This window comes from Eretmochelys imbricata, chromosome 3 (genome assembly GCF_965152235.1).
Source record: "Eretmochelys imbricata isolate rEreImb1 chromosome 3, rEreImb1.hap1, whole genome shotgun sequence".
In the NCBI taxonomy this organism is placed as follows: Eukaryota; Metazoa; Chordata; order Testudines; family Cheloniidae; genus Eretmochelys; species Eretmochelys imbricata.
In genome coordinates, this window is record NC_135574.1 from 8,407,874 (window position 1) to 8,432,302 (window position 24,429).

The 24,429-nt window shown below is 43.4% G+C and overlaps 1 protein-coding gene across 8 annotated transcripts in view; it reads left to right on the top strand.

Moving 5' to 3' along the window:
- The window catches only part of HMBOX1 (homeobox containing 1), a 140,876-nt gene that overhangs the window by 83,730 nt on the left and 32,717 nt on the right, over positions 1-24,429 (top strand). For 7 of the 8 annotated variants that reach the window (XM_077812354.1, XM_077812353.1, XM_077812357.1 and 4 more), the window contains 3 exons: positions 1,727-1,812; positions 12,581-12,691; positions 23,054-23,207. In XM_077812354.1, coding sequence (XP_077668480.1) covers positions 1,727-1,812; positions 12,581-12,691; positions 23,054-23,207 — 351 coding nt within the window. The remainder of the gene's footprint in view (positions 1-1,726; positions 1,813-12,580; positions 12,692-23,053; positions 23,208-24,429) is intronic. The other variant, XM_077812360.1, reaches the window with a different exon arrangement.

A 24,429-nucleotide genomic window follows, 5' to 3' on the forward strand; every position in this document is an offset into this window, starting at 1 on the left:
GCCCTCTTCTCCCATGAGATTCTCCACCACGGGCTCATGTCAGTCCAATGCCTTCTCTTTCCCAACGTTGTATGGGAGAAGAGGGAAACAGCTCTGTTAATGCCTTCTTCACGGACTTAATATATCATGTCTTATCTGCCTTTTGGATCATAAGCTCCTTGTGGCAGGACTGCCTCTGTTTGTGTGTTATGTAGGGCCAAGAATGACAGCATTGAAATAAAAACAATTATGAAAAGGCAGGTATCATCTATGGAGAACTTATAGTCAAGATCAGTGGTCATCTTTTTTCCTGTTGAGGGGCTTCTTCCTTGTTAGGCAGGATACCCCTTCCATTTAGCAATATGGGAAAGGTTAGGGTGGTTGTTGCTCCAAAATTAAGAATCCATGATCTTAATAGTGTATAAGACGAGAGATGGAAGATTAGCTCAAGCAAGAGGCAGAATGAGTGATGAAATGTAGCATGTCTTTTAAATTCAGTTGTGGGGGGGGGGTGTTGTTGTTGCTGCTGTTCGTCGTTGTTTTGGAGTGTTATGTTTTCTCATGTATACTTGGCAAATATTGGACTGGGGCTTGCAGACCCCTGGAGGACATGCATTTTAAGGAGGGACTGAATGAAGGTGTGGTGGCTGGGTCAAGGAGACTCGGAAATGAGTGGGGAGAACCACAAAGGTGGTGAGTCATGCTGCTTGGGCTCAGCATAGTGGGGAATCTGAAAGAGTTGAGGGTAGCAGTAGGCAGGTGCTCCTTTCGCTGAAATCTACCTGTTGTCGGATTGGGAGTTCATGAGCATGATGCCCCAGATAGTGTTTGGTGCTTGTTCCTGTTGAAATGTCCCATGTTTTCTTGTGTGGAGGGTGCGGGTTGGGCGTAGAAGAGATGACGAACCTGCAGTATTTGTGTTTCACTCACACTTTCCAAGCTTGAGGCTGGTCACATTACAATTTTGATCACCGAACCCTGCTCAGAAAAAGTCAAAGAAAAAATGTGTTACCCAGGAATAAACCCGACCTGATTTTAAAAGCCCAACAAAACGGATTCTGAATTTCACAGGTGCAGGCGTTTGTTTACTGCAGTTTAAGCTTGCTGCATATTACAGCCCCTAAGAAACCAGTAAATTCTTTTTCTTTTAGCATAATTATTCAGTCCCTTCTGAACCATCTCTCCACATTTTTTAAAAATAATCCTTCCAGAAAAACTAGGGATATAACGATGACGGGTATTCTTTCATTCAGTGCACCCACACACCAGGCTTTTGGGGGCGAGGGAGGTTGTTGGCGTGGAGGTTGCGAAATCTCTTTTCCTTCCTTCAGCCCCGTTGTTGGAAATGTTTGAGAGGGCTTGTCGATATCCTCATTTGTGGAGCTAACCATGCAGACCCTGCTATCTTTTATTTTTTGTGCTTCATTTTACGACTGAGTTTTAATGCTGGTGTGAGAGATTTATTCATCCCTGTGTAATGAAACTTTGTACATTCCATATGGCAGCCCTACACCTAGTATGAATTATATAGGCTATGAGTCATCCATCCGCCTGCTGGGATGATTTGATCAAACATGACACTCATTAAAAGAAGTGTCCACTGGTAAGCTATTTTGACTGTTCTCCCCCCCACCCCCCCGCCACGCAGAGGCCCCCACCCCTTAAGCAAAGGAAACGAAACCATTTTACATCTTCAGAGTGCCCTTTGGTCTGTCTGTCTCTCTTGTTTTTTGTTTTGTTTTGGTAGGAGGGACAGCAGCGTGATAAAGGAGGAAATCAAAGCCTTTCTTGCCAATCGGAGGATTTCTCAAGCAGTTGTTGCACAGGTAACAGGTAAGAGCTTGAAGAGCCCTTTATTCATTTTGAGTCCTGTGTCTAGCCTCCTGTGTGTGCCTGTGCAGATGTTGGATTATTGCTCGGCTTTCTGCATTGCAGTGCAGATCTGTCAGCTTAGTCATGATAATGTATGCCTTTGATTTAAGACCCATTGTCCCGCACATCATAGAACTTCCCCAGTGAATCACTTTTTGTGTGTGTGGCTTTTGCTAGCAAATTTTATTTTACAGCATTGCAATAAGCGCAGAGTTCCTATCTTAAAACTAAAACAGTTTTCTTTAATTCTGAAGTTACACTATTACGTGTGGCAAATGTATATACACAAATATATATCTGGGAATGTATCCATAGCTGGCATCAATACACTTAGCATACTGATTGTGAGAGTTTGTCCACTTGTCCTTGAGTCGCAAATAATAATAAAAGGCAGATGTGAGGGGCGAGGGAATGGCCATATTATCTGTAACCTTGTTTCAAAAGGGAAAGTACCGTATTTCTTCCCCTTTCCCTCTTTTTCTCCATTGGCATTAGGGATGAGTGAGCAAACTCCAGTAAAGCTATTTAGACCTTCACACAACACGCTGTTTGCAAAGCACTTTACAAATGTGGATTAATTCTTTGCAGAGAGGTTTAAGTGGCTTGGCCAAGGCCATCCAGAGAGTTTGGTAGCAGAATCAGGAGTACAACTGGAGACAAAACAACTTACTCTTCCTGACCTTTATTTATTTATTTTTAGACCCACACCTGAATAGAAGTCTTGAAATAGTCAGATAATTAAGAAAGAAAATGTGACTATAAGTGCCAAACTCTTGTGAGAGGAGAAGTTCTAGAGAATTGCCTTGTAGGAAATGATCCTGCACCGATGGGAAGATGGCCTGGATGGTGTTCTAGCTCTTTTCCATCTCTCCCCACATGTGAAGAGAGAGTGAACAAATGCTTGGGAAGTGTGCAACCTCTTCCGGTGTACCCACTCTAGGTTTACAAAGGCAGATGCTGTGAGCAAAGGAAAAGAAACAAGACGCATTCCTTGGATCTTTCCAAAATTAGGGTTATTTCTGGCCCTCTTGTTATAAATCCCAATTTGACCAAAAAAGACTACCTCATGGATGAACCCCTCCCCTAAAGCTTTGCCTGCAGGTGTTGCCAGTCGGTTAGGCCTTTAAAGAAAATGCTGATGTGGACAGTGCAGCTCTATTGAAGGACGTTGCTTCAGGATTCCAGGTGTAAACTTTTAACTCCCCCTGTCTCTCCTAAAAAAGGCATTCTTCAATTGGGTTGTTAGGGACGAGCACGTGAGTGAGTGACTGTTGGCTGCATGGTAGCTAAAGTGGTGTATATGTCAATTTCAAATCACAGATCTTGAACTAGATCTTCAGCTCATGTAAATCAGCGTAGCTGGTGTAAATTGATTTGCACTAGCTGAGGATATGATTCTTTATCTCCTTCTACTTGCCAGCCAGAGGCCCCCTTTTTTTTTCTTCCCCATCTCTTCACATAATTTTACCATTCTTGATGCGAGAGCCTTCTCTGCTCAATCTTCTGCCATTTGGGACTACTTTCTTGTCTCCCTCCATCCCATTTAAAATCTCCTCTGAAAACCTCTTTTTCCCTTGCCTAATCTTACCTCCACTGCAGCAACTTGTAAGACCCCCTATAGGTCTAGAACCCAGGTCTGTTGAGCTGCCATGCTGCTGACATCTCCATGATGCTACTCAGCAGCAGCTGTAACCCGCTTCTGTTCTATGGCCCAACATCCTGCTGTGGACACAGACTATGGGAAGCCCCGTCTCAAGGGGTCTGACAAGCAGCAGCCTCATGGTTCCTCACTGGCTCCCCACTCTATACAGACCCAAGGGGCATTCCAGGAAGTGTCCAGACGACAGTGTGGATCTTCTGTAGTTGCCATAATCATTTCTGCTCCCTGCTCTGACCTTGACTTGCCTTGGACTTTGCGTCCTCACCTGGACCCTGAAACTTCACTTGGACTCTGACCTTTGGTTTTGACCCTGCCATGGAACCTGACTGCAAATTCCTCCACTTCTTCCAGCCTTAGATTTGCTCTGACCCTTGGTCCCAGCTCTCCTTGTTGGGATCCTGTTTAATTTTTGTGAAGTGTTTTGGGATAGAGTTCGTACAAAAGGCACCATACAAAAAAAAAATACACTCTTTACTATGCATCTGCAGTAGCAAGCTATGACTTTTTCCTTTTTATTTCTCCATTGCTGGTGAGGGGGATGGTGGGAAAAGGAGGGGAGAGAAAAAATATCTAATTGTAGCTGAATGTTGAATTCTGTAGCTGAGGTAGTACAATGTAGGCCTTTCAGTCTGAACCATATTCCCCCTACTTAGTTTTGTTTTTTGTTTTGTTTTTTAATGACCATAAATTTATGAAGTGATCAAATAATAAAACTGACATGGAGTAGTAAATGAAGAAGGCACACAGTGAAGTCGTCTGTAGTGTCAGAAGAGAACAGTGTGAAAAATGGCAAAGGAAATTATGAAATGGTGACCAGAAAATAAAGAAACGATTGATAAGGAGAAAAACCCAGCAGAACATTTACTAGCGCTCGTACTAAATACAGAAGCTGCTTTTTATAGCAACTTTCTTTAATGGTTTCTGTAATAAGATAAACAAGAAGCTCTTGGGTTGGGAGCTGTATAAATAATCTTCTACTGATAAGAAAAATGACAGTATAAACAGGAGCTAATAATAGTTCCTGCTGAATTTCCCATCTTGTTGTTTGAAACTCCTTTAACATAGTTGCAGCTTTACTCCATTCAAGGGTAGGTTTTCAACATTGCATGCGGTGAGTGAGATGCCAAATCCCCCTTAACAATAACGGAGAGTGGCATGTCTTAATCGGTTGTGATAAAAACTGAAAATTTGCCCCTGAACCAAGTGGTTATAGGTACTAGGGCAGCATTTCTCAAACTGGGGGTCCCGACCCGAAAAGGGGTCACAAGACTATTGTAGGGGGGTTGTGAGAGCAGCGGCTGCTGGCCGGGCACCCAGCTCTGAAGGCAGCACTACCGCCATTAGCAGTACAGAAGTCAGGATGGCATGGTATGGGAAGGTTGTCACAGCCTGAAATATTTTCAAAGGGGGTCCCAGCAAAAAAAAGTTTGAGATCCCTTGCAGTAGGGCAAAGAGTGTTTTTCTGCGCTTACTAAAGGAAGCTGCCAAGTAATTTAGGACCCTGATGTAGGGTTTGAATTTGGGGTGTTTTGAGGGTGGGGCAGAGTTTAAGTGTAGGTTTATGAAACCTAATACCTGCATTATTTATATATTTAATGGGGGCCATAAAAGTATCTGAGCACCTCACAGATTATTGATGTATTTGTGCTCACAACACCCCTGAGGCAGGGTACTGCTAGTATCCTCATTGTATAGATGGGGAACTGTGGGACAGAGAGGCTAAGTAACTTATCCAATGTCACATAGGAAATCTGTGGCAGAGCAGGGACTTGAACCCAGGCCTCCTGGGTCCTAGGCTAGTGGCCTAGCCATCCTTTCTCTTAGAACATCAGTTCATATGTTTCAAAAATACATAACGACAGGGTTTTTTCTAACATGTTTGTCAACAATCATTCTGTTCATTCTACTTGTATGGCTCATCCCTGTCCCACCCTGTCTCTGTCTTGACTATTTAGACAATAAGCTCCTGAGAACAGAACCATCTCCTATGGTATGTACAGAACCTAGCACAAATAATAATCATCCATGCAGTGTTGGAAAGCCAAACACAGCAACATGGAATAGTGCACAAAGCAAAACCCAGTATGAAGAAAATGAAACTGACTAGAGTAGTTCCATTGTCACACTGAATGGAATTCAAAAAGTTATCGACCAGCATAAATGATGAGAAACCGTTTTTTAAAATATTTGGTGTTGGTGGTGACACAGGTGAGGATTTATTTTGACACGATTTTGATCTTTGCACCTTTCCTCCAAACAAACCTTGCTAACGTACAAAGTTGATCGATGTTCTTTGCGGGCACATATTGTACAAATCCAGGATTCGTTGTTATAAACACGAGAATGAAGGCATAAAATCAGTCAGTTCTCCTCCAAAACCAGTGCTTAATTTGTGCCTGGGCTTGCCAGAGCTGAGCCCTGGCACCTCTGGGCTTGGCAGTTCATAGCCCCGGCACCTCTGGGCTTGCTGTCAGTTATGAAAGTAAAAAAATTGCTTGAGTCTCGGCACCTAATTGCTTGAGCCCCAGCTCTTTCATTACAGATTAAGCACTGTCCAAATCCCATACTTTCCAGGTGCTTCTATATACTTTTTTGCAAGAGACGTTAAAAAAAATAAAAATTGCAGCCACAGAGGATGAACGCACCCATCTGTGAGAGGAAGGGGAAAAACAGTGATTAGGGGCTTGTGTGAGCAGCAGTCTCCAGGGTTGTGAGCAGATATGCGCTGAACACACTGGAGTAGCGAGCCTCTGTGCCTGCCTTCTCCTGGTGTTGGTTTTTACTGCCTCTTTGGCATGTGGGAGGTAAATTTTCTTCCAAATCATCTGCTTGGGGGACGTGGCCCAAGGAGCAGTGCAGTCTGAGGAAATATCTCTGGGTTATCATCATCTGTGAACCAGAACCTGCCATGGGGAGTGTGTCTGAGAAAAGACCTGGCAGAAAGAAAGGGCAGAGGCAAAATGGGAGCATGGAGAGAAGCAGGAAGAGGGACAGAATTGCAGGCATTTGACAAATATTCATTAAAATGTCAAACGTATCAGAATTGCCCTGGTTCTTTTGTGACTGCCTCTCCCCCCTGCATTTTCTATGACAAAGCTGGGTGCCGTCATCGTGATGTACAGTATTCCTGGCTTGTTGGCCCAGAGACCAACGGACCTCGATCTTCCTCGTGATCCGTGAGTCAGTCTGAGAGTTTTTTTTCCAGACAGCCGGATATTAGATGCTCCAGATAATTACCTTCGTGAATTTGCTTTTGGCAGCGTTTTTTTCCTGCCAGTGTAATTTCCTGAAATAGCAGGATTAGAAGCTATGTTACTGGATGGTACTGGTGTTGGATTGAGAAGCATCCCTTTCCCAGTGCTCTGGTGAGTCCACTTATAAAACCAAACTTTTAGGAACTAGAAACTGTATCACAATCAAATAATCTTTTTTGTTATTTGTTTTTGCTACAAGGACATCATTAAAAATAAATAACAGAAGGATGGAGTTGTGGTTAAGGCCCTACATTGGGACTCAAAAGATCTAGGTTCAGTTCCTGGCTCTGTCACTCACGTGTGTGATGTTGGGAAAGTCACACTCTCCCTGCCTCAGTTTCCCAACTGTAAAATGAGTATAATAATACGTGTCTATATAGGCTGCAAGGTCTCTGAGGCAGAAATCATCTCTTGCTTTGTGTACTATGTACAGTGTTGGGGCCTCTAGACTGGATCATGATCCAAATAATAAAAAAAATGTGTATTTCACAGAGGAAATAATTCCCAGTAGTCTTAGCTAGCATTTCATAAATACAAAGTATTATTTAATTTGTATTAGCATCCAAAATGTGCTAGCATTTTTCTAACAGTGGAAACTACAATATTTGCCCCAGAGAGCATCCGAACTGAACTGACAAAGATAGATGAAGAGTTGGGGAGGAAAGTGATCACAAGAAGTTTGAAAGTGATGCGGTAGAGAAAGAGGAACCAATGGAGAACTCTAAAAAGTTGACTGATCAAAACAGTGAGCGAGGAAGATGACCTCAGCAGCTGCATTTTGTATGGGCTGGAGGTGGGAGGGTTGGGGGTGATGTGGGTGTTGGAGAAACCACAGAGACTGAGATATGAGGCCTGAACAAGAATTTTAGCTGTGTGGACAGAGAGAAAAGGATCTGATTCTCAACAGGAGTGATTACCTGGAGTTAGTCTATTGATATAGACGAGATGCAGCCCACAACATTCTGAAGTGCAGGTCATGGGATGCAGTAGTCGTTACAGAGCATGTCATGTTGGAACCTGCAGTAGTGTGCATAGAATTTGTAGAAGAGCACTGTTCTAATCTGTGCATGTCAATGTCCTGTACAAAGGTTCGTTTTACAGAAAGGGGTTGACTGCGGAGTGATGTACCAAAGACCACAGTGAGTCAGCAGTGAAGCTGGGAATAGAACCCCAATGTCATGGCTCTCACTCCTTTGCTTCAACCACTGGACCAAGTTACCATTAACGTTTGCAAGCAGCACAAGTGTATTAGGTAGCTGCAATCTGTACTATTTTATACAAAAGTGCCAGTGCAGCCTCTCTGGCAAAGAGTGGATGCCCCAATATATTATTATGAAAATATGTTCTGCATCCATAACTTTAGTATTTGATACTTTGCTTTTATATCCTACTTTGTTACCAAAGAACTGTAACACAATATTTTTATTACATAATTAAAGGTAGACCACGGTACTTAGAAACCAGGTAATAAACTAATGCTACCCTCACCCATCAACAGACAAAACTCATCCAGGTGAAAAACCATAACTGAGAGGCCAAACACTTAAGGCATGTAGTTCTGTGCTCAAAAAGTGTCCTGATGTGGACTGTGATGGAACACCAAAGGACACAGGTTTCAGAACCAAGTCCCTTTACTGAGCACATGCTTCCAGTTGACATGATTTCAACCCCGGGGATGACTAAGTGGGAGGGCCTCAGCTGTTTGCACCATCTTTGATAGATAGGGCAGAGGCAGTCCCTGAAAGAGATTGGTTGGGGATCTACAATAAAAGCATACAGTCCTGCCTGCAGCAAGCCAGTCAGAATATACTCATGGAGCCTTCAAGTCTCATGCGTCCTTGCACGAGGATTTCTGTTGAACACAAAAGTTCCTGTTTAAAAAAAACCAAACCCACCCTTTTCCTGCAGGACAAATGACATTTTAGTAGCTCCAGAATTATATAAAATGCAGGCTAGTTAGGAACATAACTATGATTTTTGAAAACCTAGTTGGAGTTAACCCATATGAATTAGACTCTCCTGAGATTTTGAATCATTCTGAAATGTTATTAGCATCTTTGTTTAACTCAAAAATACATGTTAGGAAAAAATCCCTTATTAGAGAAAATGTAAAACTTCTGGAGCCTATTTCTCATAAGTTAAATATGATCATGAGAACACAAGATGGGAGAGGTAGGTGCAAGTACCTCATGAAAAGCAACTTTGTGTTGTGTATTATAATTCTAAACAGGTGTTGGGACAGGTGGTGTTTAGCAATATATTGTTACTGTGAGCGCTTCCTAGAACTTTAATTCCCAAGAGAGTTTGTACGCTGTTAACACTTGTTGGGAATGCACCCTTGGCAGTTCCTTTGCCCCATCTGTTAGCCTTCTGCTTCAGCCATTTGAACACTGAATTATATAAGTTGTTGGAATAGCTTGTGGTGATCACAAATGAGTGTGTGATTTGCATCCAAGTGGGTTTTTAGACCTGTCTCTTTACTTGTGAAACTGGTTAGTTTTGGAGCGGTAGCCGTGTTAGTCTGTATCAGCAAAAAAAACGTGGAGTACTTGTGGCACCTTAGAGACTAACAAATTTATTTGGGCATAAGCTTTCGTGGGCTAAAACTCACTTCATCGGATGCATGCCATGGAAAATACAGTAGGAAGATCTATAAACACAAAGAACATGAAACAATGGGTGTTGCCATACCAACTGTAATGAGACCAATTAATTAAGGTGGGCTATTATCAGCAGGAAAAAAAAAAACCTTTTGTAGTGATAATCAGGATTGCCCATTTCAAACAGTTGACAAGAAGGTGTGAGTAATGGCGGTGGGGGGGGGAGAATTAGCATAGGGAAATAGTTCTTACTTTGTGTAATGACCCATCCACTCCCAGTCTTTATTCAAGCCTAATTTAATGATGTCCAGTTTGCAAATTAATTCAAATTCTGCAGTTTCTCGTTGGAGTCTGTTTTTGAAGTTTTTTATTGGAGAATTGTGGCTTTTAGGTCTAAAATTGAGTGACCAGGGTGGTTGACATGTTCTCCGACTGGTTTTTGAATGTTATAATTCTTGATGTCTAATTTGTGTCCATTTATTCTTTTGCGTAGAGATTGTCCGGTTTGGCCAATGTACAGGGCAGAGGGGCATTGCTGGCACATGATGGCATATATCACATTGGTAGATGTGCAGGTGAACGAGCCTCTTATGGTGTGGCTGATGTGATTAGGTCCTATGATGGTGTCCCTTGAATAGATGTGCAGACAGGGTTGGCAATGGGCTTTGTTGCAAGGATAGGTTCCTGGGTTAGTGTTTTTGTTGTGTGGTGTGTGGTTGCTGGTGAGTATTTGCTTCAGGTTGGGGAGCTGTCTGTAAGCGAGGATTGGCCTGTCTCCCAAGATCTGTGAGCGTGAGGGATTGTCCTTCAGGATAGGTTGTAGATCCTTGATGATGCGCTGTAGAGGTTTAAGTTGGGGGCTGAAGGTGACGGCTAGTGGTGTTCTGTTACTTTCTTTGTCTCTGTCAGAGGGATTGGAGCAAATGCGGTTGTATCTTAGAGCTTGGCTGTAGACAATGGATCGTGTGGTGTGGTCTGGATGAAAGCTGGAGGCATGTAGGTAAGTATAGCGGTAAGTAGGCTTCCAGTGTAAGGTGGTGGTTTTGTGGCCATCGCTTATTAGCACTGTAGTGTCCAGGACGTGGATCCCTTGTGTGGACTGGTCCCGGCTGAGGTTGATGGTGGGATGGAAATTGTTGAAATCATGTTAGAATTCCTCAAAGGCTTCTTTTCCATGGGTCCAGATGTTAAAGATGTCATCAATGTAGCATAAGTAGACAACATTGTCTACAGCCAAGCTCTAAGATACACCCACATTTGCTCCAATCCCTCCGACAGAGACAAACACCTACCAGATCTCTATTGAGCAGCCTTAAAACTACAATACACACCTGCTGAAGTGAAGAAACGGATTGACAGAGCCAGAAGAATACCCAGAAGTCACCTACTCCAGGACAGGCCCAACAAAGAAAGTAACAAAACGCCACTAGCCGTCACCTTCAGCCCCCAACTTAAACTTCTCCAGTGCATCATCAAGGATCTACAACCTATCCTGAAGGACGATCCCTCACTCTCACAGATCTTGGGAGACAGGCCAGTCCTCGCTTACAGACAGCTCCCCAACCTAAAGCAAATACTCACCAGCAACCACACAACAAAAACACTAACCCAGGAACCTATCCTTGCAACAAAGCCCACTGCCAACTCTGTCCGCACATCTATTCAAGGGACACCATCATAGGACCTAATCACATCAGCCACACCATAAGAGGCTTGTTCACCTGCACATCTATCAATGTGATATATGCCATCATGTGCCAGCAATGCCCCTCTGCCCTGTACATTGGCCAAACCGGACAATCTCTACGCAAAAGAATAAACGGACACAAATTAGACATCAAGAATTATAACATTCAAAAACCAGTCGGAGAACACGTCAACCACCCTGGTCACTCAATTTTAGACCTAAAAGTCACAATTCTCCAATAAAAAACTTCAAAAACAGACTCCAATGAGAAACTGCAGAATTTGAATTAATTTGCAAACGGGACATCATTAAATTAGGCTTGAATAAAGACTGGGAGTGGATGGGTCATTACACAAAGTAAAGATTATTTCCCTATGCTAATTCCTCCCCCGCCCCACTGTTATTCACTCCCTCTTGTCAACTGTTTGAAATGGGCCATCCTGATTATCACTACGAAAGGTTTTTTTTTTTCTCCAGCTGATAATAGCCCACCTTAATTAATTGGTCTCATTACAGCTGGTATGGCAACACCCATTGTTTCATGTTCTCTGTGTATATAGATCTTCCTACTGTATTTTCCACTGCATGAATCTGATGAAGTGGGTTTTAGCCCACAAAAGCTTCAGCCCAAATAAATTTGTTAGTCTCTAAGGTGCCACAAGTCGTCCTGGTTTTTTTTGGTTAGTTTTGGTTTGTGTCCTAATTAATTTGTCCTTCAATGTTATGGATGGAATGCCGATGTTGATCCTGCATTCCGCTTCACTCTGAAAAAATTTCTGGGAAATTTCCTCCTCTTACTATTTTTATGAAAGTCTGATTTAAGTTTCTCTTGGAGAGATGGAACTTTTCACCTCTAGGTCACAGGGTCTAATCCAGCCCAGGTACATAGTGTTTGGAAGCGGTTTATCATCTGACAGATGGGTTTTGTTTTGTTTCTGGCCTGTGAGATATGACTTGGTAGGTGAATGACTTCATTTTCTGTTGGACTAATATCTGTATATCACAGACTGCTGTTCTGCTTTCACCTCATTGTCGAGCGCTGCATGCACCGCAAGCATTTAATCATCATAATCACTTTAATAAACTTCTTCGTCTGTAGATCTCGAAGCACTTTACAATGATGGGTAAGTACCAATATTCCCATTTTATGGAGGGGAAACTGAGGCAGAACGATATTATGATTTCCTCAAAGTCATGTTGTGAGAGTCCGTGGCCAAGCTAGGAATAGAACCCAGACCTGCCCACTCCAAAGTCTGGTGAACTTTCTACTAACTGCTGGACTACGTGCCTGCTGTGGGTGTGGAGTCTGAGTCAGGTCAAAAATAATAAAGGACAAAAGTTGAGGCACACTGGTGGGACACTGCGGGGGAAGCTTGAACCGTTTACCTTTTCTATGTATAAAATATTAGCTTTCCATTTCTGGGCCTCTTAAGCCAGTACCTTTCACTAGCACTGAATCTAGTCAAAATTTAAATAGAACAAAAGTGTTCTCTCTCTCTCTCTCTCTCTCTCTCCTTCTTTCTTGTAGGTATCAGCCAGAGTCGGATCTCTCACTGGCTGTTGCAGCAGGGGTCAGACCTGAGTGAACAAAAGAAAAGGGCATTTTACAGATGGTACCAGCTTGAGAAGACAAACCCTGGTAAACAAAACAAGCTAAGGTTTTACTTCTGAAATAACCCTGGGTCATGTTTGTGAGTGGCACTGATTGTTCACTTCACCTTGCTGCACTGAAGCATCTTCCAAGAGGTGATATCCCGTAACTGAGTTACTTTTTAGAAAGTGGGAGGAATGGGGGTAAGCCTACTTGGGAATAGAACTGTTTTTAAGCGTAAACTCTTGGTTGCAGCAAGTGACCCAAAGCACTGCCTCTCCAGGTCTTCAGCTCTGGCCTGTTTCTTGGTTGCTTGGCTCATTTTCACACCCTCTGAAAGTGTGGGAATATGTAGTCTCTGTTGGAGGTGTAATCAGATGGCTTTAAATTTACACCCAGCCTCTCAATATAAATAATAGATAAGCCCTGTTGGATCAAGAGAAGGGAACTTTAAACATGCCATAGCATTGAAAATAGCTGTGTCATATAAACTAACAGGAGGTTTAAGGACCTGATCCAGAGCCCCTTAAAACCAAGGGCAGTCTTTCAGTAGGGTGTCATGGGTTTTGGATCATGCCCTGACCCTATGGTTGGGATATGATGGTGTCAAGATTTGTCTTGCAAAGCCTGCTTGTTTCTCTTCTGAAAAATCAAAATTGTGGGTATAGAAAATCACAGAAATAAGGGATGGCAGTGTTACTTGTGAAGTTATCATCTAGTCTGTCCCCTGGCAGGATTCTTCCTTGTAGTTTCTTGCTTGACCCAGGCTTCCATTACTCCCTTTTGACAAATCCCACAGTCCCTGACCACCCCCTTGATGCTATTCAGCCTCAGTTTTCCTTTGTTTAATCTGAGGCCTGCTTATACCCACCCTGTGCCATCTGTCTTCCCTTTGAAATGTAATTGATTTAAAGGGAGTCAAAACTCAGTCTGTCTATTGTGAGCTTTGCTCCAAAAGTCTGAGTTCTGTTAAGTAAAACTCCAGTAAAAAACAGATTTTGAAAACAAGTGCTGTGTGTGTAAACTGCACATAAAGAGGCTTCATACATCAGTTGGTCCAGGAATACTTTAATTTAAGGTCAGCTAGGTTCAGACACACAGTTCTGAGTTTTGTTCTTTCTCTCAAGCATCTGGAAATGCTGTTCAGAGAGTGACTGTGCCCAGGGGAGGGAGGTGTTGATAGGTTGCTGTGATCAGTGAGGAACACCAATTTTACAATCCCTGTTGATGTTGCAATTGGCACTGTGTGAGGATCTGTAAGGTTATTGGAAACAAGTTTTAGCATCAGCTGCCTTCAGATTCCATCCTATGGAATAGTTCCCAGAAATTCCCCTTTGACAGAAGACATGGCCCAAAAACTGACAGGAAAAGAGGACTGGAGCTTTTGGAAAGAGCTGGAAAACAGAATACTGCCTCTCCTGAAGATTGAAACTTCTGCTTAGATTTGTTTTCCAATAACCTTAGAGATCCTTCTGCTACAGTATTGCCTGGGGTTGTTTGTGAGAGAGCGTTTTGGGCCACGGTAAGAGAGTCCTTGTTAAACTCAGCAGTGACGCCTCCCTCCCCCATATCTTCCTATGTGTCTTTTCACTCCTCAGAACTGATTTCTGATGAGAGTTTACCAATTTAAATCAAAATGAACTGATGTTAAACTCTGAAGTTCTACTTCATTGTCTGACTGGCTGGGGACTTGTCTGTTGGTTTTTTTTCTTTTGTATTGGCACAGGAGAGAGTTTCTTGAACAGCCGCTTACTGGGGTTTTTTAATTTCGTTTTTTCATAAGGGACCTTACACAGCCTTTTCAAGTACTGTAAAGACAAAGTGACACTTACCTATGCCAAGGGATTGCATTGATGCCTCTAAATTCCCTTTCGGACCAATAGAACACTCAATTTACTAAGAGAGACTTGGAAAACCCTTTTTGTTTTTCCATAGCTGTTCGAATTTTCTACTCGAGGGGATTTTTTTTTTTAGGACAATCCGCTGCTTTGAACTGTTGCCATGCAACCAATTGTATTGCAGTCCAGACTGGCCAGTCAGTGGATAATTAATATATATTTGTGGAGTGCTAATGGTGAATACATCATACAGACAGAGATATGGTTCCTGCCCGAAGAAACTTACGTTGTGCTTGGTGCTGTACGACCATTCACTAAAACACAGCCCTTTTTCCAAAGAACTCACAAAATTAAATTATCGGCATGTGCCTTTTCTGTTTTCTAACTTTCTACAGAGAGGCATGCTTCGTTTTGTCTGTTTTTCTTCTTGTTGTCTCCCCTACAATGCCAGCAGCTGGGAAGGCAACTGTATCCCTTTCCCTTCTGTGACTCGTTTACTCCAAGCTGTGGTGTCACATTGGGAATTGGGAGTTCTTTGGTGACAATGGGGCATGGGAGCTACTTTCTCAGTTTAATTCTTATTTAGGTAAATGTATACCTACAGACCTGTCCCTTTTTGGCATCTCTCAGGCTGAATTCAGCTGAGTAACATTGAAAAAGACACTCCCTTCCTGTAGAGCAGGAACAGTTTTGACGGGCCAGGAAGGTAGATAAAATCAACCTGGGACCTCGAGAGGAAGGATGGTTTTATGGTTAAGACACTGGACTCACGAGATGTGGGTTCAGTCCCTGGCTCTCGCACACTTGCTGTGTGACCTTGGGCAAGTCACTTAAACTCTCTGTGCCTCCATTCTCATCTGTAAAGTGGGGATAATACTTCCTTTATCTGTCTTGTCTATTTAGACTGTAAGCTTTTCAGGGAAGGGACGGTCTCTTTCTATGTGTGTGTATGGCACCAACATGATGATAGTCTCTGGGTGCTACTGTAAGGCAGAGACAGAAAAGAAATATAAATACTGCAAAAAATGACTTCTTTTTTTCTCCTTTTCTATTATATAGCAGTGCTACATAGGTGGGTTATGCTTTAAATCACTCGCATACAGTCCTGTATCTGCTAATCTAGCAATTTTGTGTTTTGAAGCCTTAGAACAACAAGATTTTGTAATGTTCTCTGCTATTAATACAGAAGCGGGCTCAGCTCTTCCAAAGCTTCTGTTGGCTCCCAACTTTGTCTGGCCTTTGGTATATGTTCTTCACTGTTTAGCTTTTCTCCATGGATAGTCTCTACATCTTTCCAGTGTCTTTGCTTGTTACTCTTGTTCAGACAGCCTCAGATAAACTGAAAGAAAGAAAGAAAACTAGTTATGGGAAATGTTTTAACTCTGATGCAATAATAGGGCTATATTGTTCCTACTAGATATAATAATCTTGCTCCCAACTTGATGATCAATGGTTTTCTGGAAGAGAGGACACTGGAATTAATGATAATGCTGCAAAACTGATAGGTCATTTTATGTGTTCGCACTTGTGTTTTTCTTTATGGAAGCAGTTGCAGATGGGGATGAAGGCAGATTTTGTGTAAAGAAATACTCAATGCAAAATATTACGATCAGTTGATATTGGAATGTCTTTCATTTAATCTAATTAACAGTGATACTTTTTTATTGAGATGGGGCATTTTTGGGGCAGGGACCATGTCATGTTTTGTGGAGGGCTGAGCACCTGTTTGGAACTTCATAAATATGTTTATAATGATTAATGATCTGGAGGATGGCATGGACTGCACCCTCTGCAAGTTTGCAGATGACACTAAACTGGGAGGAGTGGTAGATACACTGGAGGGTAGGGATAGGATACAGAGGGACCTAGACAAATTAGAGGATTGGGCCAAAAGAAATCTGATGAAGTTTAACAAGGACAAGTGCAGAGTCCTGCACTTAGGATGGAAGAATCCCACGCACTGCTACAGACTAGGGACCGAGTGGCTAGGCAGCAGTTCTGCAGAAAAGGACCTGGGGTTACAGTGGACGAGAAGCTGGATATGAGGCAACAATGTGCCCTTGTTGCCAAGAAGACTAACGGCATTTTGGGCTGTTATAAGTAGGAGCACTGCCAGCAGATCGAGGGACGTGATCATTCCCCTCTATTCAGCATTGGTGAGGCCTCATCTGGAGTACTGTGTCCAGTTTTGGGCCCCACAGTACAAGAAGGATGTGGAAAAATTGGGAAGAGTCCAGCGGAGGGCAACAAAAATTATTAGGGGGCTGGAGCACATGACTTATGACGAGAGGCTGAGGGAACTGGCGATATTTAGTCTGCTGAAGAGAAGAATGAGGGGAGATTTGATAGCTGCTTTCAACTACCTGAAACGGGGGTTCCAAAGAGGATGGATCTAGACTGTTCTCAGTGGTAGCAGATGACAGAACAAGGATTAATGGTCTCAAGTTGCAGTGGGGGAGGTCTAGGTTGGATATTAGGAAAAACTTTTTCACTAGGAGGGTGGTGAAACACTGGATTGGGTTACCTAGGGAGGTGATGGAATCTCCTTCCTTAGAGGTTTTTAAAGTCAGGCTTGACAAAGCCCTGCCTGGGATGATTTAGTTGGGGATTGGCCCTGCTTTGAGCAGGGGATTGGTCTAGATGACCTCCTGAGCTCCCTTCCAACCATGATATTCTATGTTTTGGAACCAAATTTAAGCGTTACTGCATCAGTGAAGTCTTGCATTGTTCTAACAAATCTTCCCAAACCCATGTTTTGAAATAAAAAAATTAATTAAGGTTGGCCTTATTAGTGTGGTTGGGAGCAGGGGGCAGTGTGAGATGTTCATTGCTTAGTAACCTTGGCACCTTCTCTCTGGGCTGTGACAGAGCAGACAGGCTGTAGAAATGATGTATTAAGACTACAATATGTGGTCTGATTGCCCACATTTAAGCTTTTTTTTTTTTTCTGCCAATCATTTAATAGGAAGGCAGAAATAGTCATCTTGGCCAAGGCTGTGTGTGCTGCCAGGTTGAAGAGAGAGGCAGCTGTCAGCAACATGTAGCATCTTCCATCATTTTAATGCCATGGGAGCCCTTGTCTGGCTCTAAAAGAAAAGCTTATGAAAAAGTAAGATGCTGGCTATCCCAGGAGCTTTGTATTAGGGTTGCGATGGTATGATTCGTTCTTTTATAGTGCATCAAGCGTGCTAAGCGTTTCACAGAGAACAGATCTCCTGTGCTGAAGAGCTTGTATCTAAACGATGGGCTTGTCTGTAAAATTGCAAAAAGTCTTTCACTGTCTAGGTTGCAGTTTCAAATCCAGCCCAGCTCAGTAATGGCCAAAAGTTATCACATGATAAGAAGTCAGTGACCTGTGAGATGAGATGGGTTCAGGGCAGGTCCCAATGAACCTGTGTCCACACTGGAAAAACCATCATGCTTGGCACTTTTTAAAAAATGTTATTGTTTCTTTAGCATAGCACTGGGGTTGAATTGAGCATTCTCCAAACACTCAAAGACAGCTGCTGGATCACTGTGTCCAGTTCTGGTGTCCAGACTTCAGGAGAGTTTTGAAATATGCAGTAGTGTTCAAAGGAGGGCCACAAAAGCGATCATAAAGCTTGTTTTCCAGCTCCTCGACGTGAGGCTTCAGGAGCTTAACGTATTCAGCTTGTCAAAGGAAAGGTGGAGAGGTGCTATGATGTGATCACTGTGTCTAGGTTCTTACACATGGGAAAGGAATCCGATAGAAGGGGCTTTTCAACCTTGTTGACAAAGGCAAAACAAGAGCCAGTGGCTGGAAGTTGAAGGTAGAAAATTTCAGCCTTGAAATGAGATGCAGTTTCCTAGCAGTGATGCTAATTAAACATTGGAACAGCTTTGCAGTGAAGATGGTGGACTCACCAGCACGTAATCTTTAAAACAAGATTGGATATCTTTCCAAGGGTGCGTCTGCACTGCAGCTGGGATGGGTCATTCCCAGTCCGGGTAGACATACACTCACTAGCTCTGCTCAAGTAGCAGCATGGCCATGGCAGCAGCTCCCGTTAGCTGCCTGAATATGTACCTGGGGTCTCAGATGGGGTTGTACTTGGGTGGCTAGCCCATTGTCCTGCAGCCACATTGCTACATTTAGCTTTCAAGCTAGCTTGTGTACATCTACCTGAGCTGGGTATTACACCTCTGAGCTGCAGTGTATACGTATCCTAAAAGATATGCTTTAATCCGGCTTCTTGGGGAAATTCTACCACCTGTGAGGGTGGGGAAGCGCTGGGCTGGATGGTTTTGTTGGTCCCTTCTGGCCTTGGAGTGTGTGAATCTACGGATCCCCCTATTCATCCCCTTCCTTCATGGAGAGAACAGGAAACTCAGCATTGTCCTCAACACGCTCAGAACACTTGTGCCTCTCAATTAAGACAATAGCTATCATCAGATCTCGCACTGCAAGGCTTCAGCTAGTTGTCAGGAAGGAATGTTATTCCCAGGTGCACAATTGTCCAGATGTATTCTTGGTGTATGGGGGTGGGGATGGGTGTTTACTTTCCTCTGAAGCATCCAAGGTTAGCCCTAGCTAGAGACAGGACGAGAGAGAGTGAATCAGCACCCTTAGGTAGTACAGAGAGCCCTCTTTCCTAGCTACCTGGCTGGCATGTCTTGCTCACATGCTCTGGGTCAAACTGATCACCAAATTTGGGCTCAGGAAGGATATTTTCCCCAGGTCAGATTGTCAGGGACCTTAAGGGCATTTTGCCTTTCTCTGCAGCATAGGGCATAGATCGCCTGTTAGGATCATCTGGGCATATCTCACCTAATCAATTCCTTACTGTTGCTGGAACCCCAGACCTTGGTGACACATTGGTCTCTCCTGTTCTCTGCCAGTGGCATGGAATAGTTTAGTCTCTTGAGGACTGAAATTCTTTAACTGAAGTCAATGGCCTCAGCATAGGAGCAGCACGGTGAAATTTACAGGAGGTCAGAACAGATGATCCGGTTGTCCTTTCTGGTTTTAAACTCTATGAAAAGCGGACATGGTCCCTGCCCCCAGGCGTTCACAGTGTAAGGACAGACACACAAGAAGATGCAGATTAGGGGAAAGGGAACAACAAATAAACAGGTAACCTAGCTGGCAATTTCAGCACAAAGGCCAATCACTGAAAGGGCCATGGAGACTGAACTCCTCTCTGATATCTAGACGTGGTCCTTCCAGGGAACGATTTAGTCACATCCATTTCATTGCATGGACAAGGTCACATCTGGCATTGGATGACGGTAGGAGATGCTAGTCCTATATGCTCTATGAATAGGGCTTCCCCACATGTTATCCCACACAATTTCTCTCTCTTCACGTACAGAGTGCCTCACCTTTTGATGTATATGCTATGGCACAATTCTCAGAGCTTTTATTTAATTGCTTCCTAACTTTGTGGATCTACTGAGCCAAAAACATAGCAGTATCCCTTCTTTTAAAAATCTGCTGTTTTTAGGGCCAGATCTTGTGATCTGTCATAGGCTTTTGTATACACCCATCATGGTACAGGTAAACTGGATCTGCATGCAGAGGTGCATTGGTATAATTGAAGAATCTGGCCCTGAGTATAGAACAAATGGCATGTTATGCCTTTTTTTAAAGAAACTATAGAAGCAGAGCTGGGTGGGTAGAAAATCAAGGTGATGGTTTGGGGCAGCAGGTTAAAAGAACAAGTGACCAAAGGGCTCAGAGGAGAAGCTCTCTCAGATTCTTTCACCAAAGATCATGCCAGCAGTGTTTATGCTGAACAGCACTTCCCCTATCAGCAGCTGAGCTCCAAGCACCTGATGCTCCTATTTGGTTTTCCTTGTGCTGGATCTCATGTGTATGTGTTGAGGTGGAGGCCTATATTCATCCCTAGTTCTGAAAACATTTCTCCAGCTTCTGCCAACTTCAGGATGCTGCTGTTACTGATGTTGCCCCATGGAAAAGAGAAATGCGTGAATTGATCCACCAAGGCTATCACTACCCCAAAGAAAAAAAAATAAAGCATTTTATACTCAGTAAGTAAATGTATCAACGCCTGATTTACATGGAAGCAGATTTACGCTCTTAAAAAAAATTATTCCATTTTTTTCTCCTTTACCTAAGAAAAATTTTAGACACACTAATGTAATATCATTATTCTGCAGCTGTTACCTTGATGCTAAGTATCACTGAAATGCTCTTTCATTTTCATCTGATTCCTGAGAGAGCACTGCTACCAAATTGCCTGCTTTTGAGCAGGTGGAGAGAGCCTCTGCTCTCACAGCTCCTGGTCAGGGGGAGGTTTGTTGGTAAGACACTGCGGGGGAAGCTAACATTTCCCAACTCTTGCTGACCCATTAATTCTGTGTTTGAAGGGCAGTGTCCATCAGATACTTTTCTGAAACATAAGAATGTACAAAATCGTGCACCAACATTGGTAAAAGTTGGCCAAAAACCTACTTTGAAATGATGGTGCGACCAGCCGATGATGATACATTTAACTGGGTAAATATTTTGCATGGCAAAAAACTACAGTGTAGAGCATAGGCGCTGACTTCTACTGGCGCTGGTGGGTGCTTGACCCCCACTCTGCCCCCAGCCCCGCCCCCTGCTCGCCCCCTCCCACCCCCATTCCAACCACTTCCCCAAAGCCCCCGCCCCAGCTCCGCCCCTTCCCTGCCCCTATTCCGACTCCTTCCCTAAGTGGAGCACAGGATCTGGTCCAAGAGGTGAATATAGATGAACAGCTTGCTAATAGTGACCATAACATAATAAAATTTAATATCCCTTTTGTGGGGAAACACCAAAGCAGCCCACCATGGGAGCATTTAATTTCAGAAAGGGGAACTACACAAAAATGAAGTTAGTTAAACGGAAATTAAAAGGTACTGTGCCAAAAGTGAAATCCTTGCAAGCTTCATGGAAACTTTTTAAAGACACCATACTAGAGGCCCAAATTAAATATGTACCCCAAATTAAAAAACATAGTATGGGAACCAAAAGAGTGCCACCGTGGCTAAACAGCAAATTAAAAGAAGCAGAGGCAAAAAAGCATCCTTTACAAAGTGGAAGTTAAATCCTATTGAGGAAAATAGAAAGGAGCATAAACTCTGGCAAGTGAAGTATAAAAATATAATTAGGAAGGCACAAAAAGATTTTGAAGAACAGCTAGCCAAAGACTCAAAAAATAATAACATAATTTTTTTTAAGATACCTCAGAAGCAGGAAGCCTGCTAAATAACGAATGGGGCCACTGGATGGTCGAGATGCTAAAGGAGCAGTCAAGGGGGATAAGGCTATTACATAGGGTGACCATATTTCCCTATGCTGAATATGGGGCGCCAGGTAAAATTACTCAAATTCAAGCGAGTTCAATGTCGATCAATCAGAACTATGCAGTACAAGCATTCAAATTAACATCAAATTGACTGAGCCCCTGTTAAAAAGAAATACTGAGTAGTTGGATTCCTTTTATTTACCTTCTTATCTTTAAGGCTTTAGGGTCCACACGGGGAGGGGTGACAACCACACCCCTATCCCCCCCCCCCACACACACACACACACTCCCATACACCTCTCTCACATGAGGGGGTGACCGACCCTCCCTGCCTGGCGCTCTCAGCCCTCCATGTCTGGCTGGGCCCCCTGGAGGGACCCCCCTCTCCTGGTACCTGGTGCCATGTCTTTCTGAGGCAACCTGGGATTGGGGGGGCGGCGCAAGGTCACATGCCATCCCTCCCCAGATTTCTGCCATGGTTCACTCCAGAATGTAGCCAGCAGCATTCATTTAGTTTCTCCTACCGTTGTGGAGAAACTAAATGAATTCTTTGCATCGGTTTTCATGACTGAGGATGTGAGGGAGATTCCCAAACCTGAGCCCTTCTTTTTAGGTGACAAATCGTCCCAGATTCAGGTGTCATTAGAGGAGGTTTTGGAACAAGTTGATAAATTAACCAGTAATAAGTCACCATGGCGAGATGGTATTCACCCAAGAGTTCTGAAGGAATTAAAATGTGAAATTGAAGAACTACTAACTATGGTACGTAACTTATCATTTAAATCAGCTTCTGTCCCACATGACTGGAGGATAGCTAATGTGATGCCAATTTTTGAAAAAGGCTCCAGAGGCGATCTCAGCAATTATAGGCTGGTAAGCCTAACTTCAGCATAGTGTCAGAAGGCAGGATACTGGGCTAGATGGGCCTTTGGTCTGACTCGGTCTGGCTGTTTTTATGTTCATGACCAAAGAGCACAAAGCAAAGCCGGAATGGGTCCCCGCTGAGCACAGCTCAGACATTCTATATGAAGCTGGCCATCTTGATGAGGGCAAATTGCCTCTTCCAAAGTGGGTATAACGAAGACTGCATGCTTGATTCTCCTCTGACTTAGACCAGTTTAACTCCATTGATTTCAACAAGGTAACTCCTGATTCATGCCTGTGTGAGGACACAATCTGGCCTTATGTGTCTTTAATGTGTTTGTTTTATCTTTGGCTTGAATGGCTTCACCAGTCAGTTGTTTCTTTATTAGCAGGACTGAGAAGAGAAGCAAGATTTTCAGTCCATTAGGAAACACAGTATTTATTCTTGTTTTTAGGGGCTACGTTAAGTATGAGACCTGCTCCAATCCCAGTAGAAGAGCCAGAATGGAGACAGACGCCTCCCCCAGTCACAGCTACCTCTGGGACCTTCAGACTACGGCGAGGCAGTCGGTTCACATGGAGAAAGGAGTGTCTGGCAGTTATGGAAAGGTATGTATCTCCTTGGGGTTGCCAAGGCCTTGATGTGCATTAAATGGAAGTAGAATGAGATACTATTTGTCCCTGCTCTGATGAGTAACAACTGCTTTATTGTGAGTGTGCTGCAGCAATGTGCAAGCCAATTAGCTACCTGGACCTGTTCTTTCATTCAGAGGACTAGGAGGAACTATTGCATCCCATTTCATGTAAAGCATTTACGTGCCATAGTCCTCTTGATCATGCTGAACGTTCTTCGTAGCCCTTGGGAAGCCTTGCCCTTGGTTCAGTTTGCGGATCCTTCCAGGTCTTTGTTGTTCAGCTCTTCCTTAGCTTTCCAGGGAGCTTTCATTCAAGCTAATTCAGGCTCTGTCTAGATGGGAGTCTGAATGATCTTTGCTTTGTATTGTGCAGCTCTTTCCATTTTGCAGATCCTACCTCAAACAGATAAAACTAATATTTTATGCTGGCATTTGTACAGCACCATGTCCATATACAGTGCTGTGTAAGAGAGCTTTGTCTGATAAGTAACAAGTTCCCTGCCCAGAAGACTATTACAGCCCTGGATGTTGGCAGGGAACAATACAGGGCAAAGTAGATCCATTCAAATACATAAGCAGAGTAGCAAGTGGTCATTAGAACTCCCAGCTCTTCAGCCTTGCAGAAATTAAGCACTCTCCTAGCAAGGTCTGCCTGCATGCTTTGCCTTTGCCCTCTGCTCACTTCAGAATCTCTCTAGTGTCTAAATTGGTAGCTGCGAAAGGCCCAGAGTGTACAGAGTGACCACGTAGGGGTAAGTGCTTATTCCTTGTAAAGACTAAATTGCTGGGAGGCAATTTCTTCCCGCCCCCCCCCCCCCCGCCCTTCAGTCTTCTTCCAACTTTGGAGTGTGGGGCACACTGGGCGTTAAGCTCGTCCCTGGTAATGGACTTGGCTGTGAGCACCCTGTGTCGACAGCCAGAGGGGAATCTGGAAGCTCCGTACAGCAACAGGCCCAAAACCTTGTGAGAAGAGGATCTGCAGTTAGGGCACAGAAGATCCTGCAAATGTTGCTGGGTTCAGACAAATACCTCTTTATCCAAGCCTGTCTATTGTGCAGCATTTGGGCTGTTGTGTTTAGTATTTTCCTGCTAGACGTGTTCTAGAACCTGGGGAAGATTAAGGTATTGTAAATAATAAAATATTAAACATCCCAGAATTTTAACCCGTAAACATGAGAGATTACATAGACCATGAA